The sequence below is a fragment of the Salvelinus fontinalis genome, chromosome 1, assembly GCF_029448725.1.
Source record: "Salvelinus fontinalis isolate EN_2023a chromosome 1, ASM2944872v1, whole genome shotgun sequence".
Classification (NCBI taxonomy): domain Eukaryota; kingdom Metazoa; phylum Chordata; class Actinopteri; order Salmoniformes; family Salmonidae; genus Salvelinus; species Salvelinus fontinalis.
The window spans coordinates 23,664,977-23,680,809 of NC_074665.1; the positions used below are offsets into that span (position 1 = coordinate 23,664,977).

Consider the following 15,833-nt stretch of genomic DNA (forward strand, 5'->3'; position numbering starts at 1 on the left):
AACTAAAGGCCTTATGAAATGTATAATACATGGTCATAAATGGTTTGCTTTTAATTCCAAAGCATTTACTTAGTGAATGAAGGTTGGTGAAGGTTTCAGGACTGGAAATTATTGACTGCAAAAACCATGTCTCTGTTACTAACAAACACAGGGATACGTGGGTGTCTCTAACAGTCATTTGCAAGGCATGGTGGGAAATACTCTTAGGGTGTAAATTTGTCAACACTTTGAAAAGTGTTCATTTAACACTTTTTTGGTGGGTCACATATACACACTAAGAAACTGTTAAATTTAACACTGTGGGTATTACAATTATTATCTAAAATTTGCTATGTAGAATGATTGATGTTATAAGAGTAGTGCATAATCTGAAACATACATTATTTTGACAGATTAAGATTGTCTTTATAGTTCGTTTTCTTACAAACCGACAGACAAAAACGACTTATTGAAACGTTGAGACAGTGTGATGTGCTGTTGCTGCGTTTTTGAGCCGTATGACGTTCCTATTCCCGCGACAAGAATCCACACCAATCGAGCACAGAAGTGTGTGATCTCCAGTCATATCAGCGGTTACTGTGGAAGAAAGGAGAGGTGGAGAACACTGGCCACTATCAACGGACATTGGGACTCGCCGTGAACAAGCGCTTTTTGAGGTGCACTGTAACCCTCTTGAGCAATGGCATCAATAGATCGATCAAAGGGAACGTGTGAGTATTGTCTCGCCTTTTTTTATTACGATTTATCCTCCGTAGATTATATATATCGTACGGTGATGGTGATAGTAGAGTTTCCCATACAGCCTCTTGATGTGTGTGCAAGGAGACAGATGCAGACAAGGTTGAGAATGTAAAAGAAGCAACGCGCTCCATGTATACAGCCATGTTGTACAGATTGCACAACAAATGACCACGGAAAAGAACGGCACAGTAAGTCTTGATTCATTGTCAGCAGCAAGTGAACATACAATAAATTAGCAGTATCTTAAAGGAGACGCGCGCGTGTTTTGACAACATCAGCACCACCTCGAATGGATGGAGTTGTCATCTGATCCTGGCGACAGAAATCGCCCAACTTCCAGCGCCACGTAGGTGAGGGATGCATGCTCATACGATATTTTCAATAGACGATCAAACAATTTTCTCAAGGTAAAATTGTGCAGGTTTATTTAATTAGACCACTGATTTAGTAGCCTAGACGAATTACAATGATATACCAATACATCAATTAAGATAGTGTTTTGTTATTATTGAAAAGCAAGGAATATTTGCACTATGTGGGAAGGAGTTTAGGCATGGGACGCCTGCCTGCCTGTTGACTTTTGGTGTAGATCGACTTTTGCTCTCCAGTTATGTCAGAAATGTTTGGTTGGCTATAGGACAACCATAGCATGATGACGTGCAACTAATAGACCGTGTGATCTTGGGATGGAATCAGTCTAATGGAAAACCACAGTAGCAACATCTGGACTGAAACCTAAAGGGGAATGTGACATGACACAAGGTTTCATTGGATAGGCAATGACGTTTATTCTGAGGTGAGTGAAAGGCAATGCATTTTTTATTTATCTTGGATAGGCCTAAACTCACAATTGTGCATGTAATACCGGCATATAGTGTACCATTTACCTAAAGAGGAAGTATCATTTGTCTACTTGTGGGATATTATGTTTGAGTCTTTCTGGTGTCGAGGGAACCAGGTAGCGTATCGGTTAAGAGTGTTTGGCCAGTAACCGAAAGGGCACTTGTTCGAATCCCTGAGCCGACTAGGTGGAAAAATCTGCCGATGTGCCCTTGAGCAAGGCACTTAACCCTAATTTCTCTGGATAAGAGCGTCTGCTAAATGACTGCAATGTAAATTTAGTCATTGAGGAAGCCTGTATAAAATGACTAGCATGATGACAAATTCAATCACAGTACTGAGGTGCTTTAGGGGGATACGAGGTTGCCTTGAGAGGATAAATTATTATTGTCCAGTGGAGTGGACTGGACAGTCGGCTGCAGTGGCTCTACTGTGGCAATGAAGAGTGAACAGCGCCATGGTGCTGAAATTCATCCGCATCGCTTTGCGGAAATGTAAGGGTTTAAATAGGACTTTTCAGAAGAGCGAGAAGGAGGGATTGTTGAGTTCATCTCGACTGTAGGTTGTGCTTATATTGGGGTTTGGGTTCTCTGACAACCCAGGTCCTTGTGTATTGGTCGTCATGTATACAACCACCACCACTCTAACCTGTTCCCCCTGCAGACCCTTGTGTTGTCGCTTGTGCTCTGTTCAGCGTTCACGCCATGGCTTAAGCCTGACTTGATTACTTTGCGCTCCATTTGCAGTACTGCTGTACTGCTGGGCCCGCTGGGGCCTGTCCATCTGTGTGCAGTTGCTTATTTAAGGGCCTGAATCACTTTGTGTGTTAGCCTACCTGCTAATCACCAGCCACGTAACTACTGTAGCCTCTAACGGGGCTGTTGCTGTGTCTCTCAGCTAACCATGTTGTTTGTCTTTTCTCACCCCTAAATTGGATTGTGGGAGCAGCTCAGCTTGTTTCTGACGTCTTATGTTAAGTGTTGTGTTTGCGCTGTAATTAGCGCAGAACTGTGGAGCTGAGGTACTTGTTAGTAGGTTGTTTGTATGTCTATTTTGAGGCTTTACTGCTTCCTTTAAGGAAAACAAAGCACAGACATGCTGCACAGCAGAAGACCAACAAGGAGTACATAGGGAACCAATGGGAGAAAGATGTACAGTATCTCCAAACCACTGACAACCGTGGGGACATGTATTTACCAGTTACATCACCATGTGTGAAAGGGATAAGGCCATTTGCTGGTCCAGACCAATGTTGCCCTATCCGAGGTCCCATAGGACACAAATCTCTCCAGTTTCTGTCTTGTCTGGCGTTTTATGGGTCACCCATAATCAGAGGCCCGACCTATCAAGCAGCCGATTTGCTTCAGTCGATTAATTAAGACTGTTGGCGCTGAATTGTGCTGTCCGACCTTCACTAAGTGGGTTTAGCCTAGGGAACTCACCAGCTCCTTACTCTCCACTGGTGACAAATGGGGCAGTTTGGGACCATACTGTTGGAATGCTGAATAGAAGAGTGTTTCTCTCTGAAAGGTATCCCGCCGAGGGGGAGTAATGCGTGGAATCGAATTGGTCTGGAAATTGCAGTTTCTCTTCCCTATCATCGGAGTCAACTCTTTCCTTTAGAATTCAAACTTTTTGGGCAATCTGTGAGGGCCGGTGTGGGTGCAGGTTTTTGTTCCAGTCAGGCAGTATCACACCTCATTCTACAAATCTAACAACTAGTTTTCAATCAAGACTTCTTTAGAATTGGAACATCCAATAGCAGGAGTGGGCAGTCTTACCCACATAGGCTTGGTGTAGATGCCGGCTCTTTTGTTCCAGCTTTTCAATCAAAACTTTGATTAGTTGAATCAGAGGCGTCACCTCTTGCCCTTCTTGCCCCTCTCACCTAAACCCATACTGCAGTGAGATCTACCTCTGCAAAGCCTACCACCAGAGAGTATACCTGAGTGATGTGTCTTTAATACAGCCAGTACCTGCAAGACTGCCTAGCCTAGCACACTGGCTTATTGAGGTCATCCATCTCCGTCCATGGTGTCAACACCTGAGACCTGCATTCGTTCCACCTCTGGGCTCTCTGCTTAGCTATGCATGTGTAGTAACTTCATAAGCATGACTGAAGTACCCCTCACTACCAACCAAGAAACAGCCCTAACGTGACTCACGGCATAGCCTGCCCATGTATATAAAACAAATTCCATGTCTCACCCAGTGTCTTTCCAACGATGTGTCACTCATTTCTGCCTAGCCCATTCGACATTGATGCTGCTGGACATTTATGTAAGCCACTCACACTCTGACACATTTAGCTGATGATGAGGGAGGAGAGAGAGCAGGAACCCTGCTACATGATGGAATATTCATGGCCTGCTTTTAAGGGTTGCGAGGGATGATTGAAGGAGAGACGGAGAGAGGGAGAGAGACGGAGAGAGAGACAGAGAGAGAGACAGAGACAGAGACAGAGAGAGAGAGAGACAGAGAGACGGAGAGAGACGGAGAGACGGAGAGAGACAGAGAGAGACAGAGACAGAGAGAGAGACGGAGAGAGACAGAGACAGAGACAGAGAGACAGATGGAGAGAGAGAGACAGAGAGAGAGAGAGACAGAGAGAACCTGAAGTTGTGCACTGATCTCTTCTTCCTTCAAAAGTAGCCTACTGTATAACAACACACCTGGCAAATCTATTAAGTTGCATACTTTCTATGGCCCATTTCTTCTCTCTCCCTTTGTGATTCTGACTTGAACCCGAGGTGACCCAGCATAAACGTCTCTTCCTTTGATCTAATCCAGGTCAGGGGAGTTTTCCGGCTATTGTCTAAGTCAGAAAAGTGCAGCGTTAATTTGTAGAATGCAAACAGGTTTCGACCATCAAATGGCACATCACTTCGGTTGAGTTGTGAGGGAAGGAGGGGCATTCTCTCTCATGTTCAGGCTGATGAATATTGGGGAAACAATCACCATGTTAGCCCAGGGTCGTTGCTAGTGTCATTGCTAGCTCCTGCCCAGAGCTTTATCAACTACCAGAGACAGTGGAAGCTCTGCATCTCTTACTGACTGTCAATCATTAATTCCAAACATCAAAATCATCCATTCAAACAGACAAGCAGCAGAATCCAATTAACCATAATAGATCCTTAGGCGTGGCTACTGAGGGGAAATTGAAATGCATGGTGCTTTTTGAAGTATGACGGATAATACTGTTTGTTTGATGACTAGCCCACACAAGTGTTGCCGGGTGCTTGACTTAATATGAGCACAGTAGCAGCCACCGTAGAGCCAACTGTTGTTTGCCCAAAGCACAATAATGTGCAACCAGCTAGCACATACAGTTTGCGCTACTGTGCTTTTCACTGCAACACATACACCGGGTGGACAAAACATTAGGAACACCTGCTCTTCACATGACACGGACTGACTAGGTGAATCCAGGTGAAAGGTATGATCCCTTATTGAGGTCGCTTGTTAAATCCACATCAATCACTGTCGATGGAGGGGAGGAGACAGTTTAACGAAGGATTTTTAAGCCTTGAGACAATTGAGACGTGGATTGTGTATGTGTGCCATTCAGAGGGTGAATGGGCAAGACAAAACATGTAAGTGCCTTTTGAATGGGATATGGTAGTAGGTGCCAGGGACACCAGTTTGTTCCAAGAAGTGCAACGCTGCTGGGTTTTTCACGCTCAACAGTTTCCCGTCTGTATCAATAATGGTCCACCACCCAAAGGACATCCAGCCAACTTGACACAACCGTGGGAAGCATTGGAGTCAACATGGGCCAGCATCCCTGTGGAACACTTTCGACACCTTATAGAGTCCATGTCCTAACAAATTGAGGCTTTTCTGAGAGCAAAAGGGGGGTGCAACTCAATATTGGGAAGGAGTTCCTAATGTTTGGTATGGTCAGTGTAGACGTTAGCCAGAGATCTCCCGTTTCTAATGCAAAGCTTTCCCAATTCTTCGCTTGATATGAGCACAACAAATATCTGTCATGTCCAGCCAATTTGCTTCCCCAAGAGCATTCTGTCCATTTATGATCATCCTCATTATCACCTTCTATGCCTCGAGACTTGGTGCTACAATGTTTCCAAATGAGAGGTCAAACTTAAAGCAGTGACCACATTAAGGAAGTTTAAGTACAGTTTTGTTCTCTGACCTCTGGCAGGTTACAAGAGCCATAAACTGTATATTGCAACACATACCTGCCTCTCTAATGTTCCTCCATTCTCTCTTTCTTTCTCTCTCTCTCTCTCCCTCTTCTATGTCCATTCCCCTTCTCTCTTTCTTTTCAGTCTGGCCCTCTCTCTCTATGCCCCGTTCCCTCTCCCCCTTTTATTCCTCCCCCTTTCTCTATATCCCGGCTTCTGTTTTTCGCCTCTCTTTTCTCTCCCTCCCTCCTTCGCTCTCTCTTTCGTCTTGTCTCTGTTACATAACATATCATAGTCTGTGCGGAGACAGAGGCGGTGACCCCGCTTGACAATATTTTGACAGCCAGACAAAAGGTAGGGCTTGGCACTGGCAGCTGCCCTGTGTCTGAGCTCCTCCATCAGAGTGTTTGCTTCAGATGAGTCTCTGCTATGACTTATTCATTCTGGAAGGAAGGGGCCTCATCTTTCCATCCCTATTTGTTTGCTCCTCTCAATAAGACGCAACTCTACTGCTTGTCCAAGCTGTTTCGATAACTCTGCACACAGACTACTTCCCTAGCGGCTCCACTCTATTTGGTGCTTACTAGTTAGTCAGACAGTGTTATTGTGGGTTTGTCTCAATGTGACATATCTTTGCCTTGACGTTGCTGAGGCGTTGTGTCAGCGTTGGGAAGGTACATGGTCTCTGTTCTGTTCTTTCAGTGTAGAGAACACCTGGTTCAATTGGTGACTGACTGGGAGAGAGTGATGCAACTGAATTGAAATGGGACCTCTCTCTCTCTCTCTCTCTCTCTGAGCCCACTCAAGGCAATAAGCCCGACCATGGAGGCGTAATGTAATATAATCTGTAAAAAGAGAGCAAGGGGGAGAGAGAGAGAGAGAGAGCAGAGGAGTGTGTGTAACAGAGGTAGGGGGGATTTGATAGAGAGCAGGCTGTGTGTGTGTGTGTGTGTGTGTGTATGTGCTGTATGAGAGGGAGAGAGAGAAGGAAAGAGTGTGTGGGAGAGAAAAAGAGACAGAGTGAGAGAGAGTGTGTGTTGTGTGAGAGAGTTTGCTTTAGGCCCTTATTCACCCTGGGGATTTACAGGGTTCTTTTTGTATCTCGGAAAACCAGGTTACCCACTTGCCTGTCACTTGGTGCTGCGCTGGACTGCCTTAATTCCCCCAGGTGGCACTAAAAATAATCACTAATGCTCTGAGAATGCCCCGACTGCTTCGTTTGGCTGGAAAACCCTCTTTCCTTCTACTGACGTCTTCAACGTTAGCAGCGCCATGACAGCTATTGTTAACAGTCCTAATACTGCTGCAACCGAAGCATCACAGCCCTGCACATGAAATAAACCACAAGAAAGTAAATTGACTCAGAGGCACCGAAAAGTATTTCATCTGTGAGAAAATCGTTTGTGGCCGTAACAGAGCTCACGCGGCCAATAGATTTCCTATAAATATCTTCCAAAAAAGGCCAGCTGAGGAAACAGTGATGTGCTAGCTGCTAAGATGCATTGTTGGTATCTGGAGAGAACAGAGATTGAGAGGAAGCTGAGACTTGTCTTTGAACTCCATTTGTTGCAGTCTTTTGTCGAGCGGAGGGGAGTCTAAACTGGGCCTCTCTCTCTTTGTGCCTCCTAGCTGAGTCAGTGTTTGATGCTCCTAACAACTGACACGGACAGTTTTGTTGTTTTGCTGACATTGGTTGAGAGTAAGTGAAAAAAATATATATCTGGATCGCTTTGGAAGGGTTCTTTCCTGCAGTGCAGTATGGTCACTGTCCATGGTCTTGAATCTATGTGACTGTGTTCACATGTGATTATTAGGTTTCAGTTACCCCTAAATTACTTGTTCAGGACCTACTTTATACTTTCACTATTAAAGGGACAATCTGCGATTGTTACTTACATTTTTGGACTTTTAAGTTAATGATTGTCACGTTCCTGACCTATTTCTGTTAGTTTGTTATATGTGTTAGTTGGTCAGGATGTGAGTTTGGGTGGGCATTCTATGTTTTCTGTTTCTGTGTTGGTTTTGGGTTGCCTGGTATGGCTCTTAATTAGAGGCAGGTGTTTGGCGTTCCTCTAATTAAGAGTCATATTTATTTAGGTAGGCGTTGTCACAGTGTTCGTCGTGGGTGATTGTCTTCCGTGTCTGTGTCTGTACACCACGCGGGACTGTTTACGGTTTGTTCGGTTTGTGTAGCCTATGTTCCTATTCGTGCGTTTTCTTGTTTTATGTAAGTACGTCGTCTAGGTCTGTCTACACCGTTTGTTGTTTTTGTTAGTTTATCAAGTTCGTGTTTTGTTAAATAAAATATGTCTGTTCTTTACGCTGCGCCTTGGTTCCCTCAATACTCCTCCTCTGCAGAAGATGAAGAGGAGGAGGACAGCCGTTACAGAATCACCCACCAAGAATCCAGAACCAAGCAGCGTAATTTGGAGCAACGGGGAAGTATACAGGACTTGTGGAGTTGGGAGCAAATATTTAACGGAGAAGGACCATGGGCTTAAGTGAATCACCGTCCATGGGAACAGCTGGAGGCAGCTCGGAGAGTGGAGGAAAAGAGAGAGAGGAACCGGAGTTATGAGGGAACGCGTCTTGCACGGAAGCCCAAAAATCCCGTGAGTAACACCCAAAAATTTCTTGGGGGGGCTAAGAGGTAGTGGGCCAAGGGCAGGTAGGAGACCTGCGCCCACTTCCCAGGCTTACCGTGGAGAGCGGGAGTACGGGCAGGCGTCGTGTTACGCAGTAGAGCGCACGGTGTCTCCTGTACGAGTGCATAGCCCAGTGCGGGTTATTCCACCTCCCCGCACTGGTAGGGCTAGATTGGGTATTGAGCCAGGTGTCATGAGGCCGGCTCAACGCGTCTGGTCTCCAGTGCGTCTCCTCGGGCCGGCATACATGGCACCTGCCTTACGCATGGTTTCCCCGGTTCGCCTACATAGGCCAGTGCGGGTTATTCCACCTCCCCGCACTGGTCGGGCGACCGGGAGCATTCAACCAGGTAAGGTTGGGCAGGCTCAATGCTCAAGAGAGCCAGTACGCCTCCACGGTCCGGTATTTCCGGCGCCACCTCCCCGCCCCAGCCTAGTACCTACAGTGCCTACACTACGCACTAGGCTACCAGTGCGTCTCCTGAGCCCTGTTCCTCCTCCACGCACTCTCCCTGTAGTGCGTGTATCCAGTTCGGTGCCTCCAGTTCCGGCAACACGCACTAAGCCTCCTGTGCGTCTCCAGAGCCCTGTACACACTGTTTCTTCTCCCCCTACTAATCCTGATGTGCTTGTCCTCAGCCCGGTGCCACCAGTGCCGGTACCATGCACCAGGTATAGAGTGGGCTTTGAGAGTCCAGTGTGCCCTGTCCCTGCTCCCCGCACTAGTATGAAGGTGTGTGTCCTTAGGCCGGTGCCTCCAGTTCCGGCACCACGCACCAGGTCTACAGTGCGCCTTATCCGGCCAGAGCCATCCGTCTCCCCAGCGCCATCTGAGCCATCCGTCTCCCCAGCGCCATCTGAGCCATCCGTCTCCCCAGCGCCATCTGAGCCATCCGTCTCCCCAGCGCCATCTGAGCCATCCGTCTCCCCAGCGCCGTCTGAGCCATCCGTCTGCCATGAGCCTGCAAAGCCGCCCGTCTGCCATGAGCTTGCAAAGCCGCCCGTCTGCCATGAGCCTACAGAGCCGTCACCCAGACAGGAGCCGCTAGAGCCGCCCGCCAGACAGGAGCCGCTAGAGCCGCCCGCCAGACAGGATCTGCCAGAGCCGCCAACCAGACAGGATCTGCCAGAGCCGCCAACCAGACAGGATCTGCCAGAGCCGCCAACCAGACAGGATCTGCCAGAGCCGCCAACCAGACAGGATCTGCCAGAGCCGCCAACCAGACAGGATCTGCCAGAGCCGCCAACCAGACAGGATCTGCCAGAGCCGCCAGCGAGCCATGAGCGGCCAGAGCTGTCAGAGAGCCATGAGCGGCCAGAGCCGTCAGCCTGCCATGAGCGTCGAGAGCCGTCAGCCTGCCATGAGCGTCGAGAGCCGTCAGCCTGCCATGAGCGTCGAGAGCCGTCAGCCAGCCATGAGCGTCGAGAGCCGTCAGCCAGCCATGAGCGTCGAGAGCCGTCAGCCAGCCATGAGCGTCGAGAGCCGTCAGCCAGCCATGAGCGTCGAGAGCCGTCAGCCAGCCATGAGCGTCGAGAGCCGTCAGCCAGCCATGAGCGTCGAGAGCCGTCAGCCAGCCATGAGCGTCGAGAGCCGTCAGCCAGCCATGAGCGTCGAGAGCCGTCAGCCAGCCATGAGCGTCGAGAGCCGTCAGCCAGCCATGAGCGTCGAGAGCCGTCAGCCAGCCATGAGCGTCGAGAGCCGTCAGCCAGCCATGAGCGTCCAGATTCGTCAGTCAGCCATGAGCTGCCCTTCAGCCAGAAACGGCTATATACCCAGAACTGCCCCTCAGTCCAGAGCTGTCTCTCTGTCCGGAGCTGCCTTTCAGTCCGGAGTTGCCCCTCTATCTTGATCTCCCTCTATTTTCTGATCTATCCCTCTGTCTGGTGCTATCCCTCTGTCTTGATTTATCTCTCTGTCCCGGTGCTGTCCCTGTCATTGATGTTACTAAGAGGATTTTGTGGGGGTAAATTGAGGGTGGACATTTTTAGGGGGAGAGGGAGGCTAGGATTGATTATGGTGGGGTGGGGACCTCGCCCGGAGCCTGAGCCACCACCGTGGTCAGATGCCCACCCAGACCCTCCCCTAGACTTTGTGCTGGTGCGCCCGGAGTTCGCACCTTATGGGGGGGTTATGTCACGTTCCTGACCTATTTCTGTTAGTTTGTTATATGTGTTAGTTGGTCAGGACGTGAGTTTGGGTGGGCATTCTATGTTTTCTGTTTCTGTGTTGGTTTTGGGTTGCCTGGTATGGCTCTTAATTAGAGGCAGGTGTTTGGCGTTCCTCTAATTAAGAGTCATATTTAGGTAGGCGTTGTCACAGTGTTTGTCGTGGGTGATTGTCTTCCGTGTCTGTGTCTGTACACCACGCGGGACTGTTTACGGTTTGTTCGGTTTGTGTAGCCTATGTTCCTATTCGTGCGTTTTCTTGTTTTATGTAAGTACGTCGTCTAGGTCTGTCTACACCGTTTGTTGTTTTTGTTAGTTTATCAAGTTCGTGTTTTGTTAAATAAAATATGTCTGTTCTTTACGCTGCGCCTTGGTTCCCTCAATACTCCTCCTCTTCCGAAGATGAAGAGGAGGAGGACAGCCGTTACAATGATATAGCTATGGTTCTTGAAGAATATAACTTACACTATAAATTAGAGGTCGACCGATTAATCGGAATGGCCGATTAACTAGAGCCGATTTCAAGTTTTCATAACAATCGGAAATCGGTATTCTTGGACACCGATTTTTTTTTTTTACACCTTTATTTAACTAGGCAAGTCAGTTAAGAACACATTCTTATTTTCAATGACGGCCTAGGAATGTTCAGGGGCAGAACTACAGATTTTTACCTTGTCAGCTCGGGGATTCGTTTTTGCAACCTACTAGTCCAACGCTCAAACCACCTGCCTTACATTGCACTCGACGAGGAGCCTGACTACCTGTTATGCGAGGGCAGCAAGAAGCCAAGGTAAGTTGCTAGCTAGCATTAAACTTATCTTATAAAAAACAATCAATCTTAACATAATCACTAGTTAACTACACATGGTTGATGATAATACTTAGTTAGTTTATAGTTTATCTAGCGTGTCCTGCGTTGCATATAATCGATGCGGTGATTGTTAATTTCTTATCGAATCACAGCCTACTTCGCCAAACGGGGGATGATTTAGCACTGTTGTTGCACCAAACCTAACCATCAACATCAATGCCTTTCTTTAAAATCAATACACAAGTATATATATATATTTTTTTTTTTACATTTTACCCCCTTTTCTCCCCCATTTTCGTGGTATCCAATTGCTAGTAATTACTATCTTGTCTCATCGCTACAACTCCAGTACGGGCTCGGGAGAGACAAAGGTCAAAAGCCATGCGTCCTCCGAAATACAACCAAGCCGCACTGCTTCTTAACACAGCGCGCCTCCAACCCGGAAGCCAGCCGCACCAATGTGTCGGAGGAAACACCGTGCACCTGGCTCCCTTGGTTAGCGCGCACTGCGCCTGGCCCGCCACAGGAGTCACTGGTGCGCGATGAGACAAGGATATCCCTACCGGCCAAACCCTCCCTAACCCGGACGACGCTAGGCCAATTGTGCATCGCCCCACGGACCTCCCGGTCGCGGCCGGCTGCGACAGAGCCTGGGCGCGAACCCAGAGTCTCTGGTGGCACAGCTAGCGCTGTGATGCAGTGCCCTAGACCACTGCGCCACCCGGGAGGCCCTTCAAGTATATATTTTTAAGCCTGCATATTTAAGTTCATATTGCCTGCTAACATGAATTTCTTATAATTAGGGAAATTGTGTCACTTCTCTTGCGTTCCGTGCAAGCAGTCAGGGTATATGCAGCAGTTTGAGCCGCATGGCTCGTTGTGAACTGTGTGAAGTAAATTTATTCCTAACAAAGGCCGTAATTAATTTGCCAGAATTGTACATAATTATGACATAACATTGAAGGTTGTACAATGTAACAGCAATATTTAGACTTAGGGATGCCACCAGTTAGATAAAATACAGAACGGTTCCGTATTTCACTGAAAGAATAAACGTTTTGTTTTTCGAAATTCGACCATATCAATGACCAAAGGCTCATATTTCTGTGTGTTATTATGTTATAATTAAGTCTATGATTTGATATTTGATAGAGCAGTCTGACTGAGCGATGGTAGGCAGCAGCAGGCTCGTAAGCATTCATTCAAACAGCACGTTTTTGCGTTTGCCAGCAGCTCTTCGCAATGCTTCAAGCATTGACCTGTTTATGACTTCAAGCCTATCAACTCCCGAGATTAGGCTGGTGTAACCGATGTGAAATGGCTAGCTAGTTAGCGGGGTGCGTGCTAATAGCGTTTCAATCGGTGACGTCACTTGCTCTGAGACTTGGAGTAGTTGTTCCCCTTGCTCTGCAAGGGCCGCGGCTTTTGTGGAGCGATGGGTAACGATGCTTCGAGGGTGACTGTTGTCGATGTGTTCCTGGTTCGAGCCCAGGTAGGGGCGAGGAGAGGGACGAAAGCTATACTGTTACACTGGCAATACTAAAGTGCCTATAAGAACATCCAATAGTCAAAGGTATATGAAATACAAATGGTATAATAGTGTCACGATCGCTGATTTCGTGGAAATGACCGGACCAAGGTGCAGCGTGGTGAGTGTACATTTTGCTTTATTTTAAATGTCGCCAACAAAACAAGAAACAACAAAAACAAACGTGAAGCTTACTAGGGCTATACAGGCCACTAACAAAGGTGGAAAACAGGCTGCCTAAGTATGATTCCCAATCAGAGACAACGATAGACAGCTGTCCCTGATTGAGAACCATACCTGGCCAAAACATAGAAACAGAAAACATAGAAATAAAGAAACTAGAATGCCCACCCTAGTCACACCCTGTCCTAACCAAAATAGAGAATAAAAGCCTCTCTATGGCCAGGGCGTGACAAATAGAGAGAAATAGTCCTATAGTTACTATAATAACTACAACCTAAAACTTCTTACCTGGGAATATTGAAGACTCATGTAAAAAGGAACCACCAGCTGTCATATGTTCTCATGTTCTGAGCAAGGAACTTAAACGTTAGCTTTTTTACATGGCACATATTGCACTTTTACTTTCTTCTCCAACACTTTGTTTTTGCATTATTTAAACCAAATTGAACATGTTTCATAATTTATTTGAGGCTAAATTGATTTTATTGATGTATTATATTAAGGTAAAAGAAAAGTGTTAATTCAGTATTGTTGTAATTGTCATTATTACAAAAAAAAAAAAATGGACCGATTAATTGGTATCGGATTTTTTTTAATCGGTATCGGCGTTGGAAAATCATAATCGGTCGACCTCTACTATAAATACAAAAGTATGTGGACACCCCTTCAAATTTGTGGATTTGGCTATTTCAGCCACACCCGTTGCTGACAGGTGTATAAAATTGAGCACACAGCCATGCGATCTCCATAGACAAACAGTGGCAGTAGAATGGCCTTACTGGATACTGACCAAGACTCCCTGTGAGTTTTAGAATTTATTTGAAGATTCTTCGATTGATTTTCAAATCAATCCACGATTATGCACCCCAACACATATCAGACATGCTTTTAAGTTATGTATCCAGTACGTCCTCTGGAACTGGCCTTTTAACTATCCCAAAGCCTAGGACTAAGTGGCATGGAGAGGCTTTCCCTTAGGGTGCTTTTTACTTTGAATTGTTATTGTTTAAAACATTTTTATCCTCTTATGTTTGTTGTGTAGTAAGTCTTTTAGTTATTTGACTTTGTTAGTTTTTTTACTGTGAAGTGCTTTGTTGCATTCATGTCTGAAATGTGCTGTATATACTGAACAAAAATATAAACGCAACATGTAAAGTGTTGGTCCCATGTTTCATGAGCTGAAATAAAAGATCCCAGAAATGTTCCATTCGCACAAAAAGCGAGACCCAGATGCAGACACAGGAGGCAGATGGTTGGAGTCTTACAATGTTTATTAATCCAATAGGGGTAGGCAAGAGAATGGTCGTGGACAGGCAAAAGGTCAAAACCAGTTCAGAGTCCAATAGGTACTGAAGGGCAGGCAGAATCAAGGTCAGAGCAGGCAGGATGATCATGCAGGCAGGAAAGTAGTCCAGAGTCAGGCAGGGGTCAGAACCGGGAGGACTATAAAAAGAGAAAGAAAAGGAGTACGGGAAAAACACACTGGTTGACTTGACTAAACATACAAGACGAAGTGGCACAGAGAGACAGGAAACACAGGGATAAATACAGTGGGGAAAATAAGCGACACCTGTAGGGGGTAGAGACAATCACAGGAACAGGTGAAACAGATCAGGGAGTGACAATTTCTCTCAAATTTTGTGCACAAATTAGTTTACATCTTTGTTAGTGAGCATTTTAACCTTTGTCAAGATAATCCATCCTCCTGACAGGTGTGGCATATCAATAAGCTAATTTAACAGCATGATCATCACACAGGTGCACCTTGTGCTGGGGACAATAAAAGGCCACTCTAAAATGTGCAGTTTTGTCACACAACATAATGCCACAGATGTTTTGAGGCAGTATGCAATTGGCATGCTGACTGCAGGAATGTCCACCAGAGCTGTTGCCAGAGAATTGAATGTGCATTTATCCACCATAAGCCGCCTCCAAGGTCATTTTAGAGATTTTGGCAGTACGTCCAACCGACCTCACACCTGCAGGCCACATGTAACCACACCAGCCCAGGACCTCCACATCCGGCTTCTTCACCTGCAGGGTTGTGGAGTAGTATTTCTGTCTGTAATAAAGCACTTTTGTGGGGAAAAACTCATTCTGATTGGGGGTGCCTGGCTCCCAAGTGGGTGGGCCTATGCCCTCCCAGGCCCACCCATGGCCGCGCACCTGCCCAGTCATGTGAAATCCATAGATTAGGGCCTAATGAATTCATTTCAATTGACTGATTTCCTTATGTGAACTGTAACTCACAAAATCTTTGAAAAGTGCTGCATGTTGCTTTTAGTTCAGTATAAATAAAGCTTGATTTGATTTGGTGAGTAATGAACTTCAATTAACAACAAGTGTGCTATTTGGAGCGAGGGGTATGTAGGCCTGTACAAAGTGTGTGGAGAGTGCTGAACTGGAACATGTGCAATCATTGCTCCTTAACAAGCCTGTGTTTGTTTCCGAGTCTGTGGGTAATAATTGGCTGTCATGCACAGCTCACCGTTCTGTCACTCTAAATAGAAGGTGCCGCCTATTTGTTTAGCCTGCATCCATTCATCTCCCCTGCTATCTCTCTCTTTCCTTTCTCTATCTCTCTCTATCTCTCTTTCCTTTCTCTATCTCTCTCTATCTCTCTCATTCCTTTCTCTATCTCTCTCTAACTCTCTTTCCTTTCTCGATCTCTCTCTATCTCTCTCTATCTCTCTCTTTCCTTTCTCTATCTCTCTTTATCTCTCTTTCCTTTCTCTATCTCTCTCTATCTCTCTCATTCCTTTCTCTATCTCTCT

The 15,833-nt window shown here is 46.4% G+C and overlaps 1 protein-coding gene across 4 annotated transcripts in view; it reads left to right on the forward strand.

Annotated features, from left to right (window-relative positions):
• Nucleotides 1-242: 242 nt before the first annotated feature.
• The window catches only part of tbkbp1 (TBK1 binding protein 1), a 72,581-nt gene continuing 56,990 nt past the window's right edge, over nucleotides 243-15,833 (forward strand). Inside the window, exon 1 of one of the 4 annotated variants that reach the window (XM_055912676.1) lies at nucleotides 243-710. Coding sequence is in view for 2 of the 4 variants with exons in the window: in XM_055912611.1 (XP_055768586.1) it covers nucleotides 1,521-1,537 (17 nt within the window). In the remaining 2 variants the exon portion in view is untranslated. The other 3 variants (XM_055912704.1, XM_055912611.1, XM_055912633.1) reach the window with 3 other exon arrangements.